Here is a 27,720-nt window from a genome sequence, read left to right on the forward strand (position 1 = left end):
AAATAATATTTTACTACAGTTAATGCATGCAGCCACAGGGCTTCCTATGCTGTAATAAATAAATCTAATGTTCGAAATGTTTTGAAATAAATGAAGTTTTACTTTTATAATTTTACAAATGCTTAAATTTCCAGGGCTTCCTAAACCTAAACTGACAGTGAATCCACTGGTGATCACAGTGACAGACACAGTCGATCTGCACTGTCAGACTTCATCTGTGGCTCAGTGTTTTTTCTACATTGGAAAAAGAATCAGTAACTTGCCCTGTCTGACGACACTGTCAGGGACTGAGCTGCTGAACATGGCACATCAGAGTCCACCTACTGAGGTTGAAGTGATATGTTATTACAGTGTTGGAGAGAGAAATTCTGTTTCTTCATACAGTGACGCATTCTCTGTCACCATAAACAGTGAGTGACTGATTTACTTATTTAACAACTTTAATTTCCATTAAAATTTCACATGTACTAAAGGAGATATTTGGAAGTTTTGCTATTGCTACATTGCCAATGTTAGCATTAACACCTGTTTACTTACCAGTCTTTCCAAGAGCTTCAGCCCTCGTTACATTTACAATACAAGAGGTTATAATATGCTGTTACTTATTCAGGGCAGACAGGACGCTACAGTGACTCGGTATCAGAAAGTAACGATATGTGTCCAGCCAGGGCAAGGCTAGCTGGTTAGCATGCTAACTCCAGTAGAAGAAAAGAAGTGATAGATATAGAAGCAAAACGGGAGTGTTGATTTCCTCCGCTGGAGACAGCTCTTGGCAAGTAAAAAAAAAAAAGTTTGATGCTGAACTTGAAGCGTTTTTTCTAGACTTGTAAGTAAACTGCTGTTAATGCTAATGTTGGCTATGTAGCAAGAGCAAAACTTTCAAATAGCTCCTTTAATAAGTGTTGTATGACAGAAGGACTTAAAATGCAGATACATCATACTGTATAGTGTACTTCATTGCAGAAAACAGACACACGTGCTACACTACTACAACATATCTACTGAAATAGATTCATTAATGAAGTGAATTCTGATTGTGTAAAATTAGACAGACACCATAGAACAACTTCATCCATTATGTCATTTGAAAAGTTTAATTGTGACATTGTGAAATCAGAATCAAATTTCAGTATCCATACTAAAAACATTGAATCAAAAACATCCATGCACATGGACATAATTGTAATAAAAAGGCTGTTCTCTGGTTTCTAGTTTTGTTAATATAATTGCTGAAGTGATTGCAGAAATGCACTGTCCTACTTAGTTGCCCACATATGAAACTAACAAGTCCAAATCCATCAGCCACACAATGCAGAATATGCCAACATTTATTATGACCACAAGTAGGACATGATATACAGTAAACATTATCCCGAACTACTTATATTTGTTATTTTGCTTTTTATTCACCAGATCTGATTGTTAGTGGGTCTCGTGCTCCCACTCCTGTAACCCCTGCAAGCCTAACATCAGGTAAAAAAATTAAGTGTGACTTGAATTAACCACACAGATCATATGTGTTTGTGAGTATTATGACTATTTTGAGATTTTCTTTTGTTGATTCACAAGGTCAGACTGTTGGGAAGCAGAGTAACCCTGGTAGTACCATCTCTACTTCCCAAACATCTGTGAAACCAACATTAGGTGATGTATTCAGTTTTTACATGATTTGTTTGAACATGTTGATATACAAACTCTAATATTCACATGTAAAACATTAGATGTGTCTATAAAAAGTAAATATTGAAGTAATGGTTGCTGACTGGTTACTCTGATAGTGTGTGATGGGTATGCAGCTCTTTATCCATTTGTGAAGTTAGCCTTGCTATTGCACAGATGCTAGCTGATATTGCTCAAGGAAAATTACATTGTTAAGCAGTACATGACAACTATGTACTACTTAATATTTGTACCTCTTACCACAATGGAAGAATATAAATAATTTAACATCAGTATGTTTTTGTGATTTAAAGAAACAGATACTGGTATGACTCCTATGAACCCAGAATCTGGCGATGAAACAACAGGTACTGTTGACTAAAGATTCTTATTAGCACATCATAATGCTAACATTGCTGTAGATGTTTTTAAAAGAAATTTGTGGCTGTGTACTTACTAGGTTCGCCTGGCACTAAAGATAGCTCTTTTCCTTTAACCCAACTGAAAAGGCCTTCAGGTGAGTACTAATCCTAACATACTAGTTTGTTAGTTTTCCTCTTGGAAATTTGACACATCTTGTAACAAGTTAGCTTGAGCTGTGCAAATTGCACGCCCAAGTTACTTCAGAAATTGGGGGTTAAGAGATGGCAAAGATTAATATTTTAAAGTTAAAATAGTTACTTTCCCGTGTACATTGCTGTAGTGAAAAAATAAACTAGTTAGTGTGGTTTGGTATTGTGGCAGCATAACTGTAGTTATACACACGTCTTCCTGCTTTTTTGTTAATGTAAGAGATGAAACTGACGATTGTTTATGGCTTCTGTTGTTTCAAAGCACAAACAATGATATGGATGTTAATAGTTGTGACTGGTTGTGGAGTGGCTCTGGGTGTCATCATACTACTATCAGCAGTTCTCAGGAAGCAGAAAAAAGCTGGTGAGTTCCATGATAAAATAATAAAGCCTTCATTTACTTTCTTATATGGCTGGTCACACATACTGTTTGATAATGTGTAAACGTGAAGTATTCCATGACAAAAGCCTAAAATCTTCCCCGTCCCTTTCTGAAACAATTGTTTAAAAAGAAAAAAAAAAAGTAAAAACTGAAATATCACATTGACATAAGTGTTCAGACCCATCATCAGGACAACCTTCACTGCAGCGCTCCACCAGTCTGGGCCATGCTTTGAGAAACAAGACTCTCTGGAAGAAACCAGACATGACACTTGGAATTGGTTTTCCTCCTGGTCAAGGAAAAGTGGTTAGGCAAGGAGATTATTTTGACTTTTCGACCGCAGCCTTGGTTTTTATCTTTGATATGCACTGTCAGCTGTGAGACCTTATATAGACAGGTGTGTGCCTTTGCAAACCATGTCCAATCAATTGAATTGACCACAGGTGCACAGGTGGAAATGGGATGAACCTGAGTTAAATTTCAAGCGTTATAGCAAATGGTCTGAATACTCAATGTGATATTTCGGTTTTTCCTTTTTAATAAATTAAAAAAAAAAAAAAATCTAAAATTCTGATTTCAATTTGTTGTTGTTGGGTGTTGATGAAGATTGATGAAGGAAAAATTTTCTTTTTTGATGTTTCCATAAGCCTGCAACATAACAAAATGGGAAAAAATTTAAGATGTCTGAACACTTTCTGAAAGGATTTTACAATCAGAATCAGCAAAAGACTGTGAGGGAGCTCTCAGAGAATCAAATGGCAATCAATTTTAATTAAATCAACGATATTAAATTGAGTCCATAAAGCAGAGGATGTGGCAGTGGAAGCAGCCGCAGCAGCAAACGTCATTGGCATGGGTGTATCAGCACAGCTACAGTGACGCAGCACATTAGGCCACACAGCTGGTGAAGGAGCCACTGATGGTGAAGCGTTAATTAAACAGATAACATTTTAGTGCTCAGCCTGAACTAACACCGTGCTTCACTGGGTTAAAATGAGCCACACAGTTGTCCTGTACATACGATCTGGCATTGGTCTTAAAAGCCATTTGCAGTTTGCAGGAAATATTTGTTGCAGTTTCACTTTTTCTTTAGTTGAACAGAGTTCACATTGGTCACAGATACTAAAATAACCACAGATGCAAAGTAATAGCACGCATACAGTGAAGACGTGACACTTGCATCTCAAGTTCAAAGTAGATCATGCATGTGGGAGGCACTGACACAAAAATGACTCTATTTGCTTGGGTCTCACATTCTATTTCACATGTGAGCAATAGCATGCTGTATGAGAAAAGATGGTGATGATATATACAGTGTATGTGCCAAACTTCATGGGAAAGAAATCATCTCACTGTGTGTGTCATTCTCACTAGCAGGTTCTGAGGAAGTTAAAAGTCAACAGTCTCAAAATCTGAATGTAAGTGAGACATGAGGAACAACATTAAGTCTATTTGCCACAAATATTAATAGATGACTAAGTTGGTTTCTGTCTTTTCCCAGTCTGACACATATCACCTTTACTCCACCATCTCTGAGGAGCCAGTTACATTGGTCCTGGGAGGCATGGCGTACAGCACCGTGACGACACACTGACACACAGACATCTTTTCCTGCATAAAGAAAGATGAAGCCTAGAGAACTGTTGGAGGTGTAAACCTTTTGTTTAGAGTTTACCAGCATAAGACAGCAGGCCACAATAGTGTAATGGTAGACTCTTATTATGTCTCTTTCTCACATTTAGCAATCTATAGGAGTTTTCAAGTTTTACAGCAATTTATCTGTAACAAGCACAGCATGTAAAAAATGTATAACGATGTCAAAATAAACATTTGCCTTTACAACTAGCTGCTTCTGGTACATACGTTATATGTTTTCATAGTTTTCACCCACTGTTTCCTCATAATACCATACTTTGAATTGCCTTGTGTTATGTTTTATATTCTGAATCTATGTATTTTTTATAATACAGTTAGTCTCTCAGATACTACACAACTACACAAACACACGCGCACACACACATACATGTTTCCATCACTTCAGTGGACATCACATTAACATTCATTTCCTGTAGACTTAACCTCACCCTAACTATAATCACTATTTGCCTGATCCTGGCCCTAACTTCAACCTTAAACTACGTTTTTAATGATGTATGTAATGGCAACTTGCTTTTTCTTCCCCAAAGGAAGGTGGGTCCCCACAATGTGACATATATCCCCACAACATGAGTAACACAAGTGCACGCCTACACCCGAGAAAATAACACAAGGTGTTAATGAAGGAAAATATTTCTTTGTATTTATTCATCAGCTTTCTCAGACATGTGGTAAAGAGTATGTGGTCACCTTGACAAACTGTGGCTGGATGTGTAAATGTAACATTCTTAAAACTCACCATTGAATCTTCATCATGCATCATTAGCTTATCTGAAACGTCTTCTGACAAAACAACCTTCACATTTTCTGTTGTCTGTGATATTTTACATGATCCATATTATTATCAACATCTAAAGGAACTTAGTTACAAAATAAACAATGTATTTGAAGAAGAAAAGTATAATGGCCCTTTCAATGCTTTTTAGCAATTTAATGCCAAAAATATAGACCACTCTGCATTCTTTAAACATATGACAAAAGTGCATTTTACATTCTGCAGACTTTTACATTAACTTTCATTTTTTCCTTCACAACAAAGAAACAAACATATTTGATGTCTTACCATCATCTGTATGCATAGGCATTTGTTTTCACTGTAGACACGTTACTTTCTCTTTTTTAATTTCAGTACAAATTCAAGTCAATATGACAAACTGTCAGTGACGTGAACTGCAACGCTCTGAGCAAACTCGCCAAGCACTCCCATTAATCGCATTTTCTTTTACTGCACCCCATCATTTATGTTTTCTGCATTAATGGATGCGAGTCTCTGTGCTACAGATAAAGATTTCTTTTTCTTAGAAGAGTGTTGCCTGATGCAGAGGTATGAGCAAATTCAATTCTGATTGGCCTTGTTCTCTATGTGTTTATAAGCATCTTCTTGTTGAGTTAGTCCTTTCTGACGTCCAGTCCTGCTGTTAATGGTCACCTGCTGACGGTCGCTGCTATCAGAGGGAGCAGAGTTGTTGTCAGAGGACTGGAGAGGCGTGTAGCTGAACCACACTCCATGGCATTTTCCTGCAGAAGACACAATCGTTTATGATACATGTGGAGCGGTTAAACATTAACAGGGTTTTATCTGTGAAAGACAGTAACAGATGTGATTCGTTCCTTTTGTTCTTTTTGGCTGGAGGCCAGCCCTGAAACGCAAATGTCTGTGCCTGACTGACCGACTTACTGATGAAGTTTCACCATTGCTGTTTAAGAGGCAGTGAAGATTGTTTGTTGACCCTGCTTTTACAAATATTGCACTCTGCTTTAATGTTGCATTTATTGTTGAAGTGCATCTAAAAGCTGCTGTGTCTTGGAGTTTACCAAGACACCGGTCTACCTTTTGTGACTGACTGGATCTCAGTGTTCACATAAATTGGAGTGGATTTAGGCCAGGCAGTGAAATCTGGGCACAATGATAAAAAAGACTGGCTCTCAAGTACATCTTGAGTCCATTTGTTTGTACCAAAGAGCCATTGAAAAGAATTCCTGTTATAAATTAGTTTGGCTAACCTAGGGGGTCATTCGTAACCAGTATAACTGTCTGACTACCCAGCATACACCAGACGTCAATTTAACATCAGAAACGCGTTGGACACTAACAACTCTAACGTTGGACAGATGTTAAATTTTAGTTGGAAATGAAAAGTGGGTTGACATCAAAACCCAACCTTGGCTAACTGGCATTGTGCCATTTAGTAGAAGCTGGGTGTTGGTCACCATACTTCACATCATGTTGGTATTCTATTTCAACATGGCGTTGGCATGAGATACTTGAAAGACATCGGATTTTGGTTACCTAACAACACAACTTAAAACCTAACGAACATCAACATCAGCTGTCGTCAGTATTCTACGTCAAATTGACATTGGCGGTAGATGTTGTGCTGACATTGCATTTTGGTCGCAGGACGTCACAACCTACATTCAACCAAATATCAACGTCTAACGATGTTATTGGCCAGCTGTGTGCCTGCTGGGAACTTGTTTTTCTTGCCTTGTTGGACGTCTTTTTAGCAATATCGCTGTGTTCCCAGAGCTGAGAAATGAACCTGGTAAGTACAGTCATGTTATTACCAATAATAATGATGGACAAAACTATGAAAATAAGTTGTAATAAACCACAACTGTGAGTTAATGATGTATTGTAGCACGGTGTGAGTGAGAGTTCACTTATGTGGTCAACATTGCTTCATGAATTTATGTGAGATCAATCTGCAGCATTTGTAAGTGCATAACTATATATTTAGAGACACACACAGGTACAGTATGCAGGCAAAGATGATCTCATACCTCAGGGTGGAAAGGATGACATGATTCAGGTTTCTTTCTGTCCTTCTGAAACTTCAGTCTGTCACATTTTAGTGACTCGTTGTGTTCAAAGGCGTCAAGGGTAAAAATAAATGAACTAAACATGTTCCGAGGTTTAAAGCTTCACTAATCTACATCATGACTCATTTAGCGTGATGTGAAACAGAGCTTGAGTGGTGCAACTCAAAAATTAACCCTAAGCAATACAATGATTCTCACAGTCAGTAACTTATGAATTCTTATCATTAAACTAGCCATGTACTCAAATGCAAATGCTGTCAGGACAGGTTTCCACATATCAAAAATCAGTGTTTCATTTAGAAAGGATATACATGATCTCGATGGGATCCATAGTTACTGGAGGAGCACTGCTGCAGTCACACTTGTTGTCCACAACAACCATGAAGAGGTTGCTGCTGGGGATCTGCTGTATGACGAATGATCTGCAGCCAGAACACAGACAGTGACCGGCCTCAGAATATTACAGAATGAATAGTGGCAGACTAGAAGTATAATGTTTAATATGGATAGATATTGTGAGTAAGGGAATTAATGAATGATATTGACGATAATTCATTGAGTAATTAATTTAAGGAGGCCTAAAGCAGTACCTGATGCAGCCCTCACAGTCAATGTTGCCTGTTGTTTCTTTGATGGTGCGTTCAGAGACAAAAGCAGGATATTCTGTGTCACATGGAACCATCATGGTTTTACCACGTGACCTCTGAGCTGTACGTGTGACAGAAAAAGTTTTACTGAACCACAGCATCTTGACAAAACCATAGATCGAGAGAATATTTCCAGCTCTCACACATTGACCTCTCTTTCTCACACATACGAGCCCATTACGATCATCACCTACAGTTACCTTTAACTGAAAGGTCGACATTCCACCAGCTGTACAGGTTAAATTCTAGCAGAAAACTAAAGAGAAAAACACAAATATCACATTTAAACCAATGATGTTGGTGACAATAATGAGAATATATTAATTCATATTAGTTAACGCAATTAAAGCATCAGTTAAAAGTTAACTAATGTTTATATAAAAGGGTATAAATAGGTAATGAAGACATTCATTAATATTTATTACCATTTAAGAACATATTAACTAACCCTTAACCAATGCATCTTGTTCTTGGCTGGCATTTTAAGTTATGAACTTGTATTGTTACATAGTTGATAAGAAATAAATGTAACAATCGTCCACTTACGTCCATGCCATTCAACTTTTAACTTATTTTATTCCTATAAACATGTAGCTAGTAAGTAGTATAAATATTGTTTATGTCACACTATGTCATTTACGTACCCGTACTAAACAAAAATATAATCTTTAAAAATTCTTACATGACAAGTTCAGTCAGGAGCCACTTGACCACAGTGAAAGGCTAAGAAAGAGAGACAGAGAAAAGCATTTCATATTAGAGTCTGTTTACAATTTTACACATCTCTGTACTGATCTTTCAGTCACTCTGAGGCAGGTACCGTGGTCTAGGGTCAAGATCTTAACTCTGGCCATTCAAATGTAGATGCACTGTATCACATATGATAAAATTACTGCTTCTAATGTCTTTATCTCTCATACATCAGCTGATATTCTGTCTTGTGCACTTACATCTGATAAAGTGCGTGCACTGTCGCTGCTCCCAGCGTACTCTTTGCAAAGGGCCTGGTAGTCATACAGCGTGATCCTGCAACACAAACAGGCAGCAGTTACCGACAGAAGACAATAACAACATGTTTTTAAGGTCAGGTTTACTGGATAAGTGGTTTTAGGAAGTGTTAAACTGTGGCTCAGACCTTTTGAAGGAACCCATTTGGAGAAGTTTGTTCATAACAGCACCCTCCACTTCTCCAAAGAAGAGCCCTGTCTGAGAGATATATTATGCCAAAGCACAAAGGCACACACTTCAAAAAATACTGTAGATTGGGGTGTAGAAAATAAAATAAACACCTGATTAAAAGATTATCAAACGTGCAACAACAGTTTTTTTTTAATCACTTGGGGTCTGCAGAAACACGTGAGCACAACACTGATATATCATATTTTAAGTTTATACGATGTTGTAGTTACCAAATAGCTGCTTATTTACAAATCCAGTAGTTACAGAGCAACATTATCATTTATTTAGTCGTGTCTCCGACTACCTGGTGAATGTCAGTCCAATATTCACTCTGTCTGTAGTCTCTGCCGACTCCTGAGGAAATGAGGAGCTCTTTATCTGCTAAATATTTCGCTATGTTTGGTGCGGCCACGTGCTGCCTACAGCTAAACAATGAGCTGAAACTCAGTATAAAGCTCCAGATGAGCTGCAGATTCAGGTGATAATTCTCTGTAGGTTCATCAATACGAGCGACCGCTTTAACACTGTCACATAATCATTATTCATTATTATTACAGATTTTTCTAGCTTATAATAAATGGAGATAAACCAAATCAGAAAAGCAAAGAGAGCACTTGCTAGTTAGTTGAAGCTCACTGAAAAAAATGCCGTAAAATATTAAAAGGAAACATCTTCTACAATAATGTTTAGTTTAAAAAGAAAATAAAAGAAAAAAGAAAACTAGAAGCATACAAGTTAAACATGGTGGATCTGTAGGAAGCCATCTTGTTTAATGTTGGACTGAATCATTTTACCAGGGGCAGGTGTTTGCTATGATGCAAAGTTTTCTCTCATGATCCGTCTTTATTCAAAACAAGAAAATACTTCCATTAACACAGTTCAACACCAAAACGAAGAGTCATGAACCTGCATGAAGTCGGACAATGTTTCCATGATTTCACTTTCTGTTCATAGATGTAAACATACAAACTCATACATACGCACAGTACCTGAGATTGCTCCTCTGTGACAAGAATGAAACCATTGTTGTCAATGAGATAACAGTTGATGTCCTGTCAGATTAAAAAGATTTTGTGAACAAAACAACGAAACAACCGGAGAAAAAAAAAAAAAAATCAGAAGCCAGAGTTAATGTTCTTACCTCATTATCGCAGCTAATGCTACACTTCCCATCCAGAGCTGTACACTGAGCACAAAACATGGAGTTTAGTTTCATACCCAGTCAGGAAAATCAGTTTTTGCAAACTAGTTGTGTAGTTACCTGTCTGCAGGCTGTCCAGAACTTCCTCTGAAAGAACTCAAGCTTCATCTGGATCCCTACAGCTGAGCACAAGACCAAGCACAAGAGAGACTTACACAATATATAGAATTGAGCATTAACATAATGATGATGATAATAATTGCTTTATTTATATAGCAGCAAGTTATAGTGCTTAACAGTAAACACTAAAAATGATAAGACAATTATAACAGAATAAAACAGTAAAAGAATGAGAAGCATACAAGACAAAATTAAAATAGGATGAAACAAAACAGTTTCATTTTAAGAAAAGGCTTTCAGATAAAAGTCAGTTTTAAGAAATAATTTAAAAGACCCTTAAGAGTTTTCATAATGATATGAAAAATGGTTTAGAGTTTGTTACCTGCAACAATTGGAGACTTTCTGTCATCAAGGAGCTGAATTGCTGTGCTGGCCAAAACCACACTCTTATTTTCTAAAGCTAGAGAGAAAGAACAGAGAATAAACTCTTATTCATTTTTTTCCCCTTTACACTTTCTGTTCAGTAGATGGCGCCCAGTACTCAGCGGCCTCCATCAGCTGGCTGAAAAGAAACGGCAGCACCACTCCATTAGTTTACAGTATTAGAGTCCAGTCAGAGCTTTTTCTACAGCCAGATGACTCTAATATTTCTGAAATGAGTGCTGTGATAGGACATTTCAGGTTATGATGGCAATGCCTGAAAAGATGCAGTCATCATTAAACAGAGGAAAAGTGGTAAATGTCCTGGAGCTGAATACTCTTTCCCCTGGCTAGTAGGCAGAACGTGGGACACATTAACTGCAGAGAAGCCGTGAGGGAGCCGAGCTGTGCCGCACATCCTATCAGTGGAAACCAGTAAAAACCACAAACCATAGCAGACAGAGGGATATAGAGAAAGACTGATTTAGATGTAGAAATGCCGAATGACTACGGCACATGAATTCCAAAAAAGTACTTTATACAATGCTGTACTGGAAAGTGAGAAGTATATTGAGATGAACTTAGATAATAAGCCAATATAAGCAAATAAAGTCATGTCTTGAGGAGTTTTGTCCTGATGTGTTATGCTGCACGGTGCACACATTAAATGCTGCGCTCACTTTTTTGTTCTGTGCTGTGTACCTGTGCTGAAGGGGATGGAGTAGATAAACGTGCCGGGGACCTGCTCTGCTGCTCTCTTGTACCACAGAGGGAAGTGATCTGCATTAAACACACCCTCCTTGTCCTCCGCTGTCAGGAAATCTCTGAGGACGCACACAGAATGAAACTGAAGTGAGGTGTAAGGGATTAGATTCATCAAGCACAATCACTGCCACTCGCCACGTGCACGTAGGTAAGGATTAGAGAAGCGTTGAGCAGCAGCGGCACTCACTGATTGGAAAGCTGATCGACGGGCACAAACAGGTTGGTCCTCGACAGGCCGGTGCGGGTTCCCAGAAAAGCAATCTCCACTCCTTTGTCTGAGTTCCTGTTGGCGTAATGCAGAGCAGTTCCACATTAACACATTTGTGCCTCCTTTTTTTGAGTGTGTTCCCTGAACATTACTGACTGCTGAGAACACACAATTACAAAACCCTGTATATAAGTTAGGTTTTCCTTTTAAATGTATCATTTACGTGGGTATTTTTTTAGAGGAAGTTGTGCAGTGTTTGTTTCTCAGAGATTGCGTTAGATAACTTCTTAAAACAACTGAGGAGGAACATTGTAAAAAAAAAACCACAGTAAAGATACAATACTTCAAAATAAGCTATTTGAAGTCATGACATAGAAATTTGAGATGGGCCCTTGTCTTTATGTTTGACTTTCTATCTGCTTAATTATTAAAGAAAAAAAAAAAATCAAAGGATTAATCATTAATGAAAATAATCATTGTGACGTCCTATATGACACAAACATGCAACTTAGAGTAAATTCTATACAACAATATGTGCAGCACAACATAAACATCAGATTTGGTTTCTGCAGATCTTCACTTACATACATTTTACACAAAAACACACATACCCTTTGACAGGACCACATAATAAGATTGAAAGAGCTTTAATGTTTCCTTTTGAAATGTGAATATAGCTTTATTTATGGTTAATCAATGAAATACTATTTTTATCACAGATTCGTTTTTTGGTCTTGCCAGTTTTTGAAAAATTGCTTTGGCTGGTGTTTATCCTGCTTTAACATGACAACTTATGCACTATTGCAACAAGAGCTGTTTATTATTTGTTTAGTTACATTTATAATGATGTCTCACAAACATTTACTGAGGCTTATTAAAAAACAATAAACTTATGAGCCTTTATTAAGAGCTTACGGAGCTTACTCTGACTTGTTGAGGGCCAGTCCCGTCCAGTAGGCCTCCAGCGGAGCAGTCACCACAGCATCAAATAAAACCTCCTGGATCAGCTCTCTGTCACCTGCAGAATGTAACACCATGACCTGATCAACAAATACAGACTTTCTATTTTCTCATCCAAAATGTCCCTCTCATTTGTGACAATCAAATTTTTTTGCATACTATCTTATTATCATACTACATATGATCATTAGTTTGTCCTGCAGATAATACAGACTCCGTGTATACAACTCATTTAGATCTGCCTCAGATGTCTCTTACATTTGAGGTGCGGTCTGCGGCCCGTCATGAAGAGCTTGATGGCTTGAATCTGGGTCAGGTGACGATGCTCATGCTGCTCCTCTGTGTTGCAGTAGGTCCTGTGGTCCAAACAGAGCCACACTGTTACATCACAGGCCTCAACATCCCTGATGAACACAGAGGGATAACCTACATAACGCATGAATGCCTCTCCCATAACCCCAGCATTACCATTCGTCTGCCAGGGCGACATCTGGCTGTTCCAGATCACGGAGGCCTGAAAAACACAAGTCAGTAACGCTTCAGCAATGCCAGCGTGGGTAGCTTGCAACAATAAGACCCTCCCAAACAAACAGGTCAGAGTGACATGTATCTTAAATGTATTCAGGCTTTTGTTAACAGAGTTAATGACAAAGTTGGAGAGACGTACCTGCTTCAACTGATACATTTCCTCTGAAGAAGTACTTTCCGTGGCCTCTGGAAAGAGCCACTCCGACACTAGAAACACCGACAGAGGAGAGAATCAACTTGAGTCAGTCACAGTTTAACTGGAACCGAGACGTAACGCTACAGAAAGTTATGTAAGAATGGAATAAAACTTTTCTTGCACCTGAATGGAGTTCCTTTGATGTCAGTGTAATAATAGTCATTGTGCATCTTAAGGACACGCCTCTAAAACAACAGAAGAACAGCTGAGATCAGAGTTACTCCTTTGGTCCACAGACAACAAAAAGAACGCCTCTCATCTGATAGGGAGACACGAAACATATTCATCTGCAGCCTCACCCCTCTATCCACCGTCTTCTTCACCTCCATAGAGAAAGTACCTGTCCTCCTGTTCACCATCGCGTTGCGTAGCTGAAAGATAAAGCACACAAAGAGTCACGTAGAGCCGAGAGGTCAAGGCTGGGTCACCGATCGGTGACAGGAATGATACTGCTGATATTGCTATTATCGGATAAAGTAATGAACATGTAAGTTGTACCGTTGAAGTGTGAAATCAAGTCATTGTATCACAAAACTGTTGTATTTATATTTAAGCACAGTCAGTATTTTGTATTGTGCACAATATATATTCTTAAAATAACGGCAACGTTTCAGTATTTACAAAATTTTTTTTCTGTATTACTGTCTTTGACACGTACAATGTCATCTTTGTCCTCCCACTCCACCTCCGAGAGATCCACGCTGCTGTAGTTGGGCTTCCTCCTCTTCTGACCCTCCTGGTACTACACAGAGGAAAACACAATATACACACTTCAATGATCCCTTTGTGTAACAGGGTTTTATTTTCGACTAAAACTTTAACCATTGCTCAATCATGTCAACTAATCTGTCATAACACAACTGCATGTGACACATAATTTTCAAATATATGAGCTTGATATTAAAGAAAATAAATCTATTTAAAAATGTTTTACTGTAATCTGTCTTCTTTGTGTTTCCCTGTTAAAATGAAGACTTGTATGCTCTTATTAATAAAGCACCTGTTGTTGAGGTTTCGCTGAGTAATTATTTATCAACTCATGTGTGAAATTAACGCTGTCAGGTAAATTATAAAGAATTAATATGATTGATAGGAAATCCACGCTCAAACAAGTCTACATCAACGCAGTACATTGTACATGTCATATGCTGCTACTGTATGTAGTCCGCTCCACAAGAAACAACAAGTCACTGACTACAACCACAGCACAGTTTTAGCCACAAAGACACACCCACAAAAAAAAACAAAAAAAAACAAAAAACAGCACAGACCAACACACACACACACACACACACACACACACACAGTTGCACAGAGAGGAATAGCACTAACACTGGCACACACAGATCCACTAGCACAGCCATAGCTCCTGAGAACCAGCGGTCCCAGGGCGAGCGGCTGTGGTCTCTGCCAGCGAGTGTTAAGTTACCTCTGGGAAATCTCAGGCCAGCCAGCCCTATGAGTGGCCTCTATCCCTGCATGCATACATCAAAGGAAAAGGTGGGGATTACAGACTATACGAGTCCATGTAGCCTCCTAACCAGATAACACATTTGCCTCTGTGTGCCCTCGTCAAGGGAGGTGTTCAGATCATCATTTTTGGTTATGCATACAATTGCATGGACAAAGCAAAAAGGAAAAACAGGGTAAAGTCAGGGAATGCTATGAGACTGTTCAGGTGTAAAAGGGATGTGATGAAGGTGAGTTACCAAAGGTCTGAGGTCCGGATGTGTCAGGATGTAGCCATTGTTTGTGATGGCAAACGCATACCCATGGATCCCTAACTAGAGACACAAAGTGAGATATATTTTACAAAACGCATACTTATACATTCATTTTTTAAAAGCCAAAGAACAGCTGATCGTACCATATGTTTGGGGATGAGCTTCATCAGCTCCTGCAGAGGGATGTCTGTTCCTACGACCCCCAACAGAATACCCTGGTTCTTCTGCATGAAAAAATTCAAAACACACACACACACACACACACACACACACACACACACACACACACACACACACACACAGATGAAAACTGCACAACAAATACTCATTTAGTTTCTCATGTAGTCACTCACTCACTCACTCACTCACTCACTCACCGTTTCATTCTTTGTGCTGAAGACAGGCATGGCTACTGTAGTCATCAGACTTGGGCCCGTTTTGACTTTCAGCTGAAAAAATAAGATTCAGAACTTTGTTACTGATAAATAATCAGACTGAATTGTCATTTTGCTTCTTCGATTTTAAACAAGTCTGATTCAGAGGTCAGACTGTATTTGTACATAATTTACATACTGTATTATATGATTATCATTACTTATGAATTATAATGCCAACCTAGTGGAGGTGAAGCTGATCTAAACTACTTAATGTATTAGTTTAATGTATAATGATGCATCATACTTTATAAACTGATGATATGATTTAATGTGAAATTTTAATCTGCTGAATAACTAGTAACCACTGTACATCTTTCAAATAAATGTACTGAAGTAAAAAGTATATTTGCCTCTGAAATGTTCTATTGTCGAGTACAAATATAACTGTAACTGTAAGTTACTCTCCATGTTATTGATGATGTTAAAACAATAATCTTAATCATAAAAAGAAACTAAAACTAAATTATTAAGCAAAAATACTTATGAATACATTTTGTTTTCTCAACCAGGACAGCACATAACCGCTCAGGAAATGGTCTAATTCACAAAACAAATCTATTAAAACTTCCACATATATAAAAAATGAGCAGCATTTATTGAGTGGGAAATAGCACTGTGAGGACTTACAGCTACAACCATGTGAGGTTCATGTGGGGCTCAGAGGAGGAGACGGGGTCAGTTGAGGAGGATGAAGGCTGACATAATTAAGCACATGAGCGCCACTAAAGTAGGTCTTCTATTCCCTCACCTCTTGAGTCGACACAGCTGAGTGTGCCTGTGTTCACGTCAGTGAGTGTGAGTGTGCGTGTGTGTGTGGGGCTGATGTTCATTTCTGTGTGTGCATGCATATGAAGGAAATGAGCTGTGAACTGCAGTGTTGCAGTGTGTACTAGCTAGCTTGACAAAATGAAGAATGGTGGGTCCTTAAATTCATCACAACACACAATGGAAGAGAAAACACACACACACGAAAACACACACACACACACACACACACACACACACACACACACACACACACACACACAAAAACACACACAAAAACACACACACACAAACACACACACACACACGAACAGGTACATCCATGCTCAACCACCTCCATCTCTCTCTCCCTCTCTCTTTCTTGGTCTCCCTTCCAATGTCAGTTTTAATATGGGCTTTAGGAGATAAAATGCAATGATCCACAGAATGATGAATGGTGTGTCTGAGGCTGAGATACAACAGCACACACTCCGGGGGACAATCTCCTAACCCTTCTGTGTGTGTGTGTGTGTGTGTGTGTGTGTGTGTGTGTGTGTGTGTGTGTATGCTTATTGTCCCCATACTGGAAAGAAGTACAATAAATGCTTCTCTACTGCTTCTGTCCCTCAGAGGGATGAGCATCTCCTCACTTTAGACCTCTTAGGAAATATTAAAGCATAATGTTGAAAGGTAGGAACAATAAGCAGCTATTTAACTCAGGTCAGTTCTACTTTATACAATGTGCTGCGATCTGCTGAGTCCCAGTGGAAACCCCTGCCCATGATCTCCGCTCTGATCACAGTTCAGAACTACTCCCTATAACCGGGGTATTTAATTGAAGTTCAAAGTGGTTCAGATATGTTTTCTGCAGTAAGGAGGCTACATAATAGAGAGCTTTTGAAAAACGTGCATCTTACAATAAAGTGCTTGATTTTAGTAAAACTAAATAAAAAGCGTAAAGTAGAAATGCTCCGTCAAAATATGATAATCCTAATTTTTAGGTTATATATATACCGTACATATAGGCATCTGAGTCTGGATCAGCTCCTTATTAGTCAGCAAGACAACAAATCAGCTTTGTTTTCCATTGATTTCACTCTACCTGAGAGATACTTACCTTATGAGCCTGTGAAAGCTGAAATAAAAGAAAAGACACAATGAGACAAAAAAATTAAATCATCCAGTGAATTGAAATAAGCACATTCTGCATTGACTTTGTGGACACAGATGTCCACTGGGGGGGAAGATCCATGCAGATTAATGAAGCTCATAATGAGGACTCATTCCAGCAGCATGAAGACTAATGATGAGAGCGCAGACACACACATGTGCACACTAACTGTACAGTAGAGGGATGGACAAAATAACACCAACGTCTTACAATATAGTTTGATGCAGGGTATTAAAAGCTGAAACTACAGCTTTGAAAAGTACCTGATTGTTGAATCAACAACTCTCTGACGCAATCTCCTGTATTTTCAATGTACTGGATTGTATCATACTACAAGAGGTTCCTGTTGTTTTGTCCATACTCGGTAGAAAGCGTGTTACTGCGCTGTACGTACATGGAGTAGGGCCTAATAACTCGGACACTCACACAAAAAGTCATTACACTGCTTTAAACTATACTTACAGCGCTGTCCACGTAAGCTTCAGTCCACACTGTGTCATGCTCGTGATCGATAACCTTTGGGCGGCTCATGACATGAAGATACCTCATCACGTTCTCCTGAACATCCGCTAAGGTGGAGATCTGACTGAAATATCCTGCAATGAAACACAAACATTTTAACCCAAACTGAGGCAGGGAATACGCTTCTTCCACAATGTGTAGTCTTACGTGTATTTGGACCGTTTAAAGCGACACACCAAAATATTACAATTAATGTCCAGTGGTGGAAGAAGTATCGGATCAGCAATGTTAAGTCCTGCTTCTAAATAAAAGTACTGCCAGCAAACAGGACTGTAGCCAGGAGTTTAGAAACATTGAGGTTATTCCCGATCCTCCAATGTCCTCCCCTTTAGAAAACTTTGACCACAGACCAAAAAAGGTCTCCACATTTTTTTATATTAGGATTTAATTAGTGAAATCTTAAATCCTTTAATTTTTTTAATGTCAAATCCCAACATATTGCATCTAAAAACACTGGAATCAGACTAAAAAAATTTCAGTCATGTGTAAGTTTTTAACTGTAAAGCCGACCTCAAATTATTAAACCCCTCAAAATTTCCAGAAAATTACCAAGGACATGACCTCAGTGTCCTCGATGGCAGAGAAGACCTGTCAGGAAAAGTAAACATGAAAGTACTCATCATGCCGAATGTCCTCTTTTAGAGTGTTATTGTATGTACTGCATATTTTGTATTTGACTACTATTAGTGACGCATCGACATATTCGCTACATTTTAAAGGTGTCATTAGGAGGAGCTCGTTTTATCCCTGTGTGGGAGAGAGGGAGCTCCCACACACAGATTTGAGCCAGGAGCACTGAGAATGAATGGGTGAAAAGAAAACAAAGAGTTTGCACCAGTTTCACCAGGATTTGTTCATTTTGTTGAAAAATCAAAAGAGTATACGAGAATGATTTGAAAGATGGTATAATTGCATAAAACTTGGGCTTTAAATAGTGACATACTGGTGGGTAGTGAAAGCCACTATATCATATTTGATCATATGTTCATGTGTTTTGTGTGTAAAATTATCTTAAAGTAAATCTTGTGACTAAAGCTGTCAAATAGTTGTGGTGGAATAAAAAGCACAATATTTCCCACTGAAATATCGGAGTAGAAGTACCCTATAAAACAGTATAAAAGGGAAATACTCAAGTAAAAGTACCTTAAACGCTACTGACGTGCAGTACTTAGGTAAACGTACATATTTACATTTAGGTATTTTCTGCCACTGCTGATGGCCCTGACATTACTGGACTGTGTCTCCAGTGGTTCAGCTTAGAGCGACACAAGAGTCATTTGACTTGGTGTCAGCTCCTGCTGTTGCTGACAATACTTTATATTGGACATGTAAGGTTATTTCAGAGCAGGGGTCTGTATGGGGAAGGAGGTTTGGGGCTCGTCTCCCCACAATCCCCCTGTGATCTGTTTTCCTGGCTGTGACTTTGCCTTCCAGAGGGCACTCATCCAGAGCGTTGACACGTCGGAGCCATCAGCAGGGAGCAGCCAAGGGGGGAGACACTCTGACAGGAAGAGGGATTAGAGCAGATTGACCTCTGACCCCCCCAAGTGCCACTTCATTGCCTCTTGGCAGAAAGCTTCTGAGCCACCACACACACATGCATGCATACACACACACACACACACACACACACACACACACTTAACATACACGTATGCGACCAAACCACAGGGATACCCACACATCCTCAACTTATCACGTTAACGCACAGAAACACTGCATCAGGTCGTGTTCCACACTCTGATACTCGGCTTTTCTCGGAGAGTGTTTATCAAAAAAGTCTCAAACCTTTGTTGGCACAAGCCATCCATTTGAGGTTATCAGCAAACGCAGACTCTCGTCCAATCAGGTAAGGGAATATCCGCACCTGTGCAGAGGACATAGAGATGTCGACAATTTCAAAGATGAAAGGATTAAAAAAAACATGTAAAGTGATGCGTCTCCTCAGCTCTTTATCTTCCCGTCCTGATTCTATCTGGGGTCGGGAGCAAGAAGTGGCTGCATGTTTTTACATCCTTATGAGGAAACCGTGTTAAGCTACTTTTACACCACTTCTCTTTCATTCTTTAACTTTTTTTTTCAGCCTGTCTTTCTCAATTTGCTGTTTTTGTCTGTTTGTTGTTTTTTTTTTCTTTCACTTTATGCAGTTAAATTCAATTAATTTTCTTTTGTTTGGGGGTTGGGCACGAGGGCATGTTCCTCTGTCCTTTTACAGAACGCTGTGTGACACTTTCACAAACCTGTACGGCTCATTGGCTCCAGATGCTTTGCTAAGCATAACGCATATAGGAAACACTGAGTGGCTGCCATATAACGGCCCTGAGGGTGTATGAAGGGGGTGGGTGGGGTGGGGGGTGGGGTGCCCTGCCAAATACTGCCCAGTACCCTGCCAAACACTGCCAACACACATATGCTTGAGCGGACTGAACAAAAGCCCCTGAGCGGTTGTTTTTATTGCTCTGTGAATAGCACAGTAGTCCATTTCATTTCAATTGCTTTTAGGTCTTACAAAGGGAGCCTAACAAAAGATTTTAAATCCAATGTTAGGTCCAGGAAGAAGTGTGGAGTGAGCACAGTAGACGGATAAGGACTAGAACCTTTGAGACCGAGCTGCTTGTACATGCTCTGCCCTTGAAAGCAGTTCATTTCCCATGTTTTATTCCTTGTGGGGGGAATATCGCTCTGTAATGTCTCAACACATTGAAAAACATCATATTGACGTGGATTTTACAATGCAGAGTTAAGAGTGGTAATGAAGTAAGAAACCAATTCCTCAAAACGTCAAGACAGAGCACCAGCTGACATATAGTATTAAAATGTACATCTATCCCTGAAGCAAGGAAAGTGCAGTGCAAGCAGAAAATTCAGGGACAGGACATGTGTAACATTGAAAATCAGGCACTGTGAGGAGCAGAGAGGAGAGAAAGAGAGAGAGGGAGAGAGAGAGGGAGAGAGAGAAAGAGAAAGACAGATAAAAGAGAGAGAGAAACTCACCTTTCTTTCTGGCCAATTGTGCTTCTCAAAAACATCGTCGTACATTTCAGTCGCCCCGTCGGTCACAAGCATTATGGCCTGACTGCACACACTGCCACGACCAGTCTGGTTAAACTGCAGAAGGAAAGACAGCACATGCACACACACCAAAAAAAACCAACCAAAAAAACAAACAAAGCCGTTGTTCAATCCAATCACTGTTATTTAAACATTCAACAAACAGCCAACAATGTCTATTTCCACTGCGTCTGATGATGATGATGTCTGATATGGCATCTGAAAGCCATCAGTTCATAAAATACAGATAATGTCTTAGTAAATAAACTTGAAGAATGTGTTACACTTTATTCTGATGCATTGTAGTAATCAAGTGGTTTATTGACCTGTGACAGTGAATGTGGAGAGAGAGAGAGACAGAGAGAGAGAGAGAGAGAGAGAGAGAGAGAGAGAGAGAGAGAGAGAGAGAGAGAGGAGTGTGTGATGACATGATCACGGGCTGAAACCTGCTGAGTGCTGCTGCTCTCAAATCATACAAGTATCAGGAGGCCCTCTCTTTCTCTCTCTCTCTCTCACACACACACACACTGATGTATATATATATATATATATATATGTTTTTTTTTTTGTTTTCTTTTTCATCCACAAGACTTTAATGTTAATTGTTTTGCTTATTACAGACTTTTTTCACAGCAGATATTTTGACTGGTCATTGTAGGAAAAAACACAAGTAGAACTAATAACATTAGTGATGACTCTGTTCCTCTCAAGTGCCCCAGTAAGACATGGCAGTGAGCCAGCGTGCACAATACCAGCAAAATGAAACTGAAGCCCCTAAATGGGATTCAGCCATTATTGTCTTTTTTTTATTATTATTTGCACCCACGTTTCCCCAACTGTGACACATCAAAATGTAGAAGAAGATGTAAAGAGGCCTATGAAATAGTCAGTGCAGTGTGTACCGGCCCCCCCGGTCTGTAGACCGTTCGAGTCAAGCTCAGGGGACAGTTCGCTGACAGTGAAGGATTGCCAGCTCATGTCATTCATCTGGGGTCTTGGGCTATAAAAAGGTAGCATGTGTGCTTATCCTTGTTTCTCTCTTCCTTTGGCTGGCAACTTCCCTCCATCTGTGTCTTTTCAATTTGCACCATTCACCACCTCCATAGACCAAACCCTATACAACCGTGCACTGCTCCCATTGCTAATTTAAACATTATTGTTTATTTCAGCGACATTTAGTTTAATAAGTTGTGTTCAAATGAACTCTTACATGGACTCATTACATTTCACAAAGATGTGAAATTTCCTAAACCATTAATGAAGATGTTCGTGCCTTCTCTGCTGCAGAGTCTACAGTCTTTGTGTAAATGTAAAACATACTCTTTGCTTCAGTATTGTGTAGTTAATGTGAATTTGGAAATATAAATGTTACAGATAAAAGACAGAATCAATAACAGGGATCACTCTGTTCTTGTTCTAAAATCACCAAACAAAAGGATGTTCTACATATTCAGTGATGGCAAAATATAGTAAAATATTTTATTATAAGCTTGCTGTTTTGTGATTCTTTCACATCATCCTCCTGTGGGAAAGTGTTGTATCACAGCACTGCTCTCATTCAGTTGACCAGGACTCGATGTAAAAACACTGCAGTGCTCTGCAAGTGAAGTGAGTTTCTTTTTGATCTGGTCTATGATAGGCTGTATTCTGACTTCATTCAGTGGGCAGCGGTGTAACAATGACTTTCAGCAGTAGGCTACTGGCTACCTGATTACCATATTCATTGCAGGGCTTTAATTAATCTGACAAATGCAGAGGTAAAAGCTGAGCTCTCTCAGCTTCAGCGGTGCAGCCAAAGCTCGCCTGAAAACAGGGAGATAAAAGGAGTGCGGCGCGGCTCCTGGCCTTATCTGCTTTGTGTTCCAATCAGCCACGTTATTAATCATTGACATTAATTAGAGCCATTAATCACGCTTCAGAATAGATGTGTCTGTGTTTGGAGGGCGGAATGGGGATAGCACTGGAGCGTTTCGACAGGCGACACACCTCCCAAGCGCTCAAATGTATTTGACTAGAGTGTGCTAGTTTTTTATGATTAGCTGCGAACATGCAGGACATGCTTTGACACTCTGTCAGTGAAAACAAATGTGGCTTGTAAAATGAAAAGTTCCCTAATGTTCTGTGAAGCCCGTGAATTAAATGAGAACAAAGTTTGTTTGTGATATCTGAGCACATGCACAAATTCATTACATTATGACAAATGAATCAATAAATGAATTAATAAAAACTCCTGTAAACTCGACAACATTGTCATAATCAGTAAACAGAAAAGAAGAAGTTAGTTGAACTGCTTTGTGATAAATTATTTCAGTGGAATATAGACTGGGAAGATGTTTGAACAGCATCCGTCCCATTACACTGACACTCACAGTTTACTGTAACTGGAACTTACGTCACTCAGGATTGTGAACGCTTCGGTCAGAGCTTCACCCAGCAGCCCGATCCCTTTGGCAAACAGCTTGTCCAGATGTTCACGGAAATGCTGACAGTTAATAGTCAAAGTAGGAGAAAGAAAAAAAAAGACATTTAAATATTATTCACAGAAATTCAACCTGATATGACCCACATACATTCGTTATGTGTCAGTCTGAGTAGAGACTCACGTCTTTATTGTTTCTGTCGGCCCGGACCAGCGTGCCATTCAAACAAGGCTCCACGTAGTGAATCTCCTGATTATACTGAGGAAATATAAACAGCATTTAGATAAAAGAGAATTGAATAAGCCCTCTTTGTTTTTCATGGAAGACTGGGCTCCACTTATCCGAAACACTCAACAGAAATGTCTGAAAACATTTAAGAGAGAGAAAGAAATTGATTAAAATGACAGAGGAATGTGACTGAGATGCACAAACTTAAAAATGAACAAACACACAAACATATTCAGACACAAAGGTGACAATCTGGTTTAACTAAAACTCACTGCAATGATGTTGAAGAAGTCGTCATCTCCCAGTGTGTCTAATATGGAGGAGACGGTCTGTCTGGCGATGGTCAGCCTCAGTCCTTTCATGCTTCCACTGACATCCACTAAGATAACTACATCCTTTGGAGATGTTGCTGCCTGGATGTACCTGTGATACGAGGTTCAATTACACACCATGAAACCCAGGCTGTTACAATAATGAAAGAATAAAGGGAAAACAAATATATGTGGCACTGTGTGATGTGCAAGAATATTTTCTCCGATTCGAGCAGGCTTACCACTTCCGATTTCTGCAGTCAAAGCCAATGACACCATGTTCATCTGGATGCCACTTCACTCCTGGGGAGTAGATCAAAGAGTCAGAGGCAAACAGGAGCACAGGATATCTGATATGAGAGCGTGAAGCAGCCAAATCAAGTTGTAATTCCTTTATCTCTCAGTGGATCCCATCAGCAGTAGACTACATGCCATAGTGTCTCATGTAAAAGACAAGAATTTTAAACCAATGGGATAAAAAATAGCAAATAACACATTTCATTTTGGACTTTACAGGATAAACTATATTTTGAGATGGTCCAAACTGTGTAGGTTTGCTGATATTCTATTGTTTTCTGTCAACTATTTTTTATTACTAAAATTTCTACCTACTAACAGGTTTTGTCTCTGTGTATCCAAAGCCTGATACAGCTTATTCCTCTGAGCCATGGATTTCCACTGTTGTCCAAAAACTATTAAAAAGACATCAGTGAGCCACACTCTTGCACTGGGCAGCATGTTCCTTCATTATGATGAACACACACAGTGTTGTTTATCCCGATCCCAGATTCACCATCCTGCTGCAGTAAATACACACTAGTGCAACAAATGTGGATTAACACGTGGCTTAAAAAAAAAAAAAAAAAAAGCTGTTTTAAGGAAATAATTAACTAAACAAAAAGAAAAACAAAAAAGAAAATTAAAGTATTCAATTTATAAAGATAGATGCTTTCAGTAGGATCCAATGAGCTGAGTATGGAAGTGTTGAGAGATAGACTTTAATAGTTTATATATTAAAGTCTATTAAAGTATATTATATGTAATTTGTTGACATAAAAGAATATTATACAATAAAATTTTACTGTTTCCAATTAACTGCCAGGAAAATGAGTTCAGTGGTGTGTGATTTTAACATTAAAATGAGGAACACATTTGTAAAAGAATGCCGTTGTATGCCGCTGAAAGACTCTCTCCATTATGAATTTCTACTTGTACATTGTGCAACATACAGAGTCTGTATCTATACAACAATATGATCATCAGTTGTATCTCATCTCTGTGGCTTCGCTCCAGCACTGCAGAGAGCTGAGCGGCTGTTTCACATCATTGTAACGGTCTGATAACTTTGGTTGGATCCAGCAGCCACGCTCTGTTCCTCAGTACAGCTGTAGGTCCGCACCGGCAAATGCTGATTAATTACAGTCTGTACATATGCATCCTCTCTGATGGTCTGTAAAATTACAACATTAGCCAAATTACCCTTTTAGTAATTCTGAATCATTTGTTCTGATCTTTTTCTTTTTTTCTTTTTTTTTTTCCTTCACTGAAGGCTGATGGCTCCCATGGGAAAACCCTTTCTTTTCTCACACACACACACACACACACACACACACACACACACACACACACACGAACACAGATACATGAAGACACACTGACAGAATGACAGCACTCACCAGGGTACTGCCTGAAGAAACCCTTGGCACTCCCAAAGTACTGCCAGATGAGTGTGGGGTCTCTCTCAAAATTATCTACAAACACTTTATTCAAAGCCTCGGACCAGTACACTCCGTTCACTATGTCGGGATCTGAGGAGGTGAAGGACGTGGGATAAGACACGGAGAAAGAAAAAAAGAGAGATTGAGATGAGCACATTAAATGGTGATAATGGTGGCCATCCTGCTCACCATTACCGGGGTGCACAGTTGACCTTTGTCCCTTATTGACTCCCCACCCTGAAGAGATACAATGCCTGTGACTAAATCATCCCCTCCCCTCCTCCTGCTAGACGAGCCTCCCTTTGTGCTGTGAACAGAGACTTATGTGGAGTCCATTACAGCCGAACAAAAGCCGCCCAGCCGATACACAGGAAGAGATGACACACTCCGTTATACAACAAGAAGCGACGGAAAAAGCTCCTGCGTGCTCCCCATCTCTCACTTCCACCTCTTACTTTCCTCCCTCCTTCTCTCCCCATTCATCCGCCCAGAGTAGGTAACTAACCCTCACATAATCCTGTCTCCCTGCTGGCCCCCTTACCTTTATTGTACATGTTGGTGGGGACCTGCACCACACTGAGGCTCAGGTTGACCGACAGGTTATTGAAATGATCGTTGGGCTCCAGGAGGAACTCTCCACCCAGCTCCACGTTATTGCCCTCCTCGTCCACTTCATTGATCAGCACGGCGTTGAAGTACTCATACTGAGGTAAAGAGTGAATATGGAATATGTTAAAGACACTGCAGGTACAGAAAACACGTGAACTGAGACCTGCACACATTACGCATTTAGTAATTACAGTATTAGTATTAATACTTTGAGGATGGCTTCACATTTTTTTAAGTCCGTCTTACATGTCCATGTACACTGGATGTGTTTTGTTGCCGTGTTCATATCTCCTTTTTATACTATCCATTGTGAGATCCATTCCTTACATGATTTCAAGGTGGACAAATCCACAGCCCTCGCTCTCACTCAGAAAAAGAAAAAAAAAAAATTCAGTCGAAGTTAAGTCTAAGTAGTCTGAATTAGTCAGATCAAGTGGGGATCTTCCAGAGTTACAGTCTTTTTAGTATGAAATTCCAAGGACAGCCACAGGAACACAAAGAGGGAATCCAGGACCGTGGATTTCTCCCCTACCTCTGGATTCATATGAGAAAAGAATATCTCCATAGTGAGTTTGGACAGGAGGAACCTCTTTAAACGCACATGTCGGCATGTGACGATCATCTTAAGATGTGAACCTATCCTTTTCCTCAGGCAGGTTTTGCCTTTTAACACCGCAATCATAACAAAAACTATTTATCAAATGCAGACTAATGTGTGCAGAGCCTACATGCGCCCTATGAGGATTACAAACCATCAGATCAGAAATAATAAAATCAACAGAAATGTAAAAAAAAAAAAAAAGCAAGTAGAACAAAATAAAGCAAATGGCCAAAAAATCAGAACATTCCCAAAAATGTCCTATAGGATAAATGGTTAGATTGACTTCTCACAATATATAATTACACTAATATAATATCATATAACATTACATTCATTTGAAGCACTCTGGGTTTCAGTATCCTGCTCAAGGACATTTCGACACATGAACATGAGGAGCAGGTGAATAGCTGACTCACTCTGCAACCTGAGCTGCAGCAACTCAGGATAAACAGACGGTAAGTATTTGACGTTGTGCAAATTTTATGTGAAACTATGTTCAGTCAGTGTGGTTTGGGGATTTTTTTTCCTATTCGTCAGAACGTACATAAACGAAATCAGCTGTCTCTGGAAGTCACTGGATGTGCTAAGAGAACCTTATGAGTGCCAGTGAAAAGTCTGTCCTCTCTTAAGTGAAACTCAACAGTTTGTCTGTCCTGTCCTTCACTGCCTGCTGCAGCAGAAAGAAGACTACCTCATCCTGTCTGAGCGGCCTCTCTGTGGCCTCTGGTCCTTATTGTCGGCACTGAGAGAGAAAGAGAAAGAGAGGGGGGAAAGATGGAGGGAGGGAGAGAGAGAGAGATGGGTGATGGACTCTACAGCATCACACTCGGGGGAGGCCGCACGGGCATCACCATCAAGCAGCCGCTGACAGCTCATACCACGCCTGAGCAGCTCTCTGACGAGCTGCGGCGGGGCGGAAGGGGTGGGG

The 27,720-nt window shown here is 39.5% G+C and overlaps 2 protein-coding genes across 5 annotated transcripts in view; one reads left to right on the plus strand and one right to left on the minus strand.

Moving 5' to 3' along the window:
- The first annotated feature begins 52 nt into the window (after positions 1–52).
- On the plus strand, positions 53–4,458 carry LOC147818697 (uncharacterized). Of its 3 annotated transcripts, none has more exons than XM_087176022.1 (8): positions 53–410; positions 1,414–1,473; positions 1,570–1,644; positions 1,974–2,027; positions 2,120–2,176; positions 2,494–2,595; positions 3,988–4,031; positions 4,115–4,458. In XM_087176022.1, exons 1-8 carry the CDS (start codon positions 119–121, stop codon positions 4,205–4,207), a joined length of 777 nt encoding a protein of 258 aa, XP_087032148.1. In that variant the 5' UTR covers positions 53–118; the 3' UTR covers positions 4,208–4,458. The 3 variants fall into 3 exon arrangements, with proteins under 3 accessions (XP_087032148.1, XP_087032149.1, XP_087032150.1); XM_087176023.1 differs by having other exon boundaries at positions 3,991–4,031; XM_087176024.1 differs by lacking the exon at positions 1,414–1,473.
- A 432-nt stretch (positions 4,459–4,890) lies between these two features.
- LOC111660873 (voltage-dependent calcium channel subunit alpha-2/delta-3-like) overlaps positions 4,891–27,720 on the minus strand; it is a 33,596-nt gene continuing 10,766 nt past the window's right edge. Inside the window, exons 6-39 of one of the 2 annotated variants that reach the window (XM_023414300.2) lie at positions 26,124–26,286; positions 25,541–25,672; positions 24,107–24,167; positions 23,826–23,976; positions 23,509–23,583; positions 23,298–23,387; positions 20,849–20,962; positions 19,643–19,721; positions 17,795–17,928; positions 17,279–17,296; positions 15,358–15,429; positions 15,124–15,204; positions 14,966–15,040; positions 13,915–13,998; positions 13,556–13,627; positions 13,380–13,441; positions 13,200–13,267; positions 13,001–13,046; positions 12,791–12,888; positions 12,497–12,590; positions 11,552–11,647; positions 11,302–11,423; positions 10,562–10,639; positions 10,180–10,241; positions 10,060–10,104; positions 9,908–9,970; positions 8,875–8,945; positions 8,690–8,765; positions 8,422–8,462; positions 7,940–7,995; positions 7,683–7,800; positions 7,402–7,514; positions 7,054–7,136; positions 4,891–5,787 (exon numbers count right to left, since the gene is read on the minus strand). In XM_023414300.2, the coding sequence (XP_023270068.1) occupies positions 5,695–5,787; positions 7,054–7,136; positions 7,402–7,514; positions 7,683–7,800; positions 7,940–7,995; positions 8,422–8,462; positions 8,690–8,765; positions 8,875–8,945; positions 9,908–9,970; positions 10,060–10,104; positions 10,180–10,241; positions 10,562–10,639; positions 11,302–11,423; positions 11,552–11,647; positions 12,497–12,590; positions 12,791–12,888; positions 13,001–13,046; positions 13,200–13,267; positions 13,380–13,441; positions 13,556–13,627; positions 13,915–13,998; positions 14,966–15,040; positions 15,124–15,204; positions 15,358–15,429; positions 17,279–17,296; positions 17,795–17,928; positions 19,643–19,721; positions 20,849–20,962; positions 23,298–23,387; positions 23,509–23,583; positions 23,826–23,976; positions 24,107–24,167; positions 25,541–25,672; positions 26,124–26,286 (2,886 nt within the window). In that variant the 3' untranslated portion in view covers positions 4,891–5,694. Of the gene's footprint in view, positions 5,788–7,053; positions 7,137–7,173; positions 7,515–7,682; positions 7,801–7,939; positions 7,996–8,421; positions 8,463–8,689; positions 8,766–8,874; positions 8,946–9,907; positions 9,971–10,059; positions 10,105–10,179; positions 10,242–10,561; positions 10,640–11,301; positions 11,424–11,551; positions 11,648–12,496; positions 12,591–12,790; positions 12,889–13,000; positions 13,047–13,199; positions 13,268–13,379; positions 13,442–13,555; positions 13,628–13,914; positions 13,999–14,965; positions 15,041–15,123; positions 15,205–15,357; positions 15,430–17,278; positions 17,297–17,794; positions 17,929–19,642; positions 19,722–20,848; positions 20,963–23,297; positions 23,388–23,508; positions 23,584–23,825; positions 23,977–24,106; positions 24,168–25,540; positions 25,673–26,123; positions 26,287–27,720 lie in introns of those variants that run through there. The other variant, XM_023414299.2, reaches the window with a different exon arrangement.

This window comes from Seriola lalandi, unplaced genomic scaffold, assembly GCF_002814215.2.
Source record: "Seriola lalandi dorsalis isolate HSWRI2012SDOR001 ecotype SW California unplaced genomic scaffold, Sedor1 jcf7180002054522, whole genome shotgun sequence".
NCBI classification, from domain to species: domain Eukaryota; kingdom Metazoa; phylum Chordata; class Actinopteri; order Carangiformes; family Carangidae; genus Seriola; species Seriola lalandi.

Bases quoted from the DNA above. Each gene is read 5' to 3' on its own strand.
- LOC147818697 (XM_087176022.1), top strand. From the start codon at position 119: ATGCTTAAATTTCCAGGGCTTCCTAAACCTAAACTGACAGTGAATCCA. The intron at 2,028-2,119 runs GTACTGTTGACT...TGTACTTACTAG, and splicing joins ATCTGGCGATGAAACAACAG to GTTCGCCTGGCACTAAAGAT. The intron at 2,177-2,493 runs GTGAGTACTAAT...GTTGTTTCAAAG, and splicing joins CCAACTGAAAAGGCCTTCAG to CACAAACAATGATATGGATG.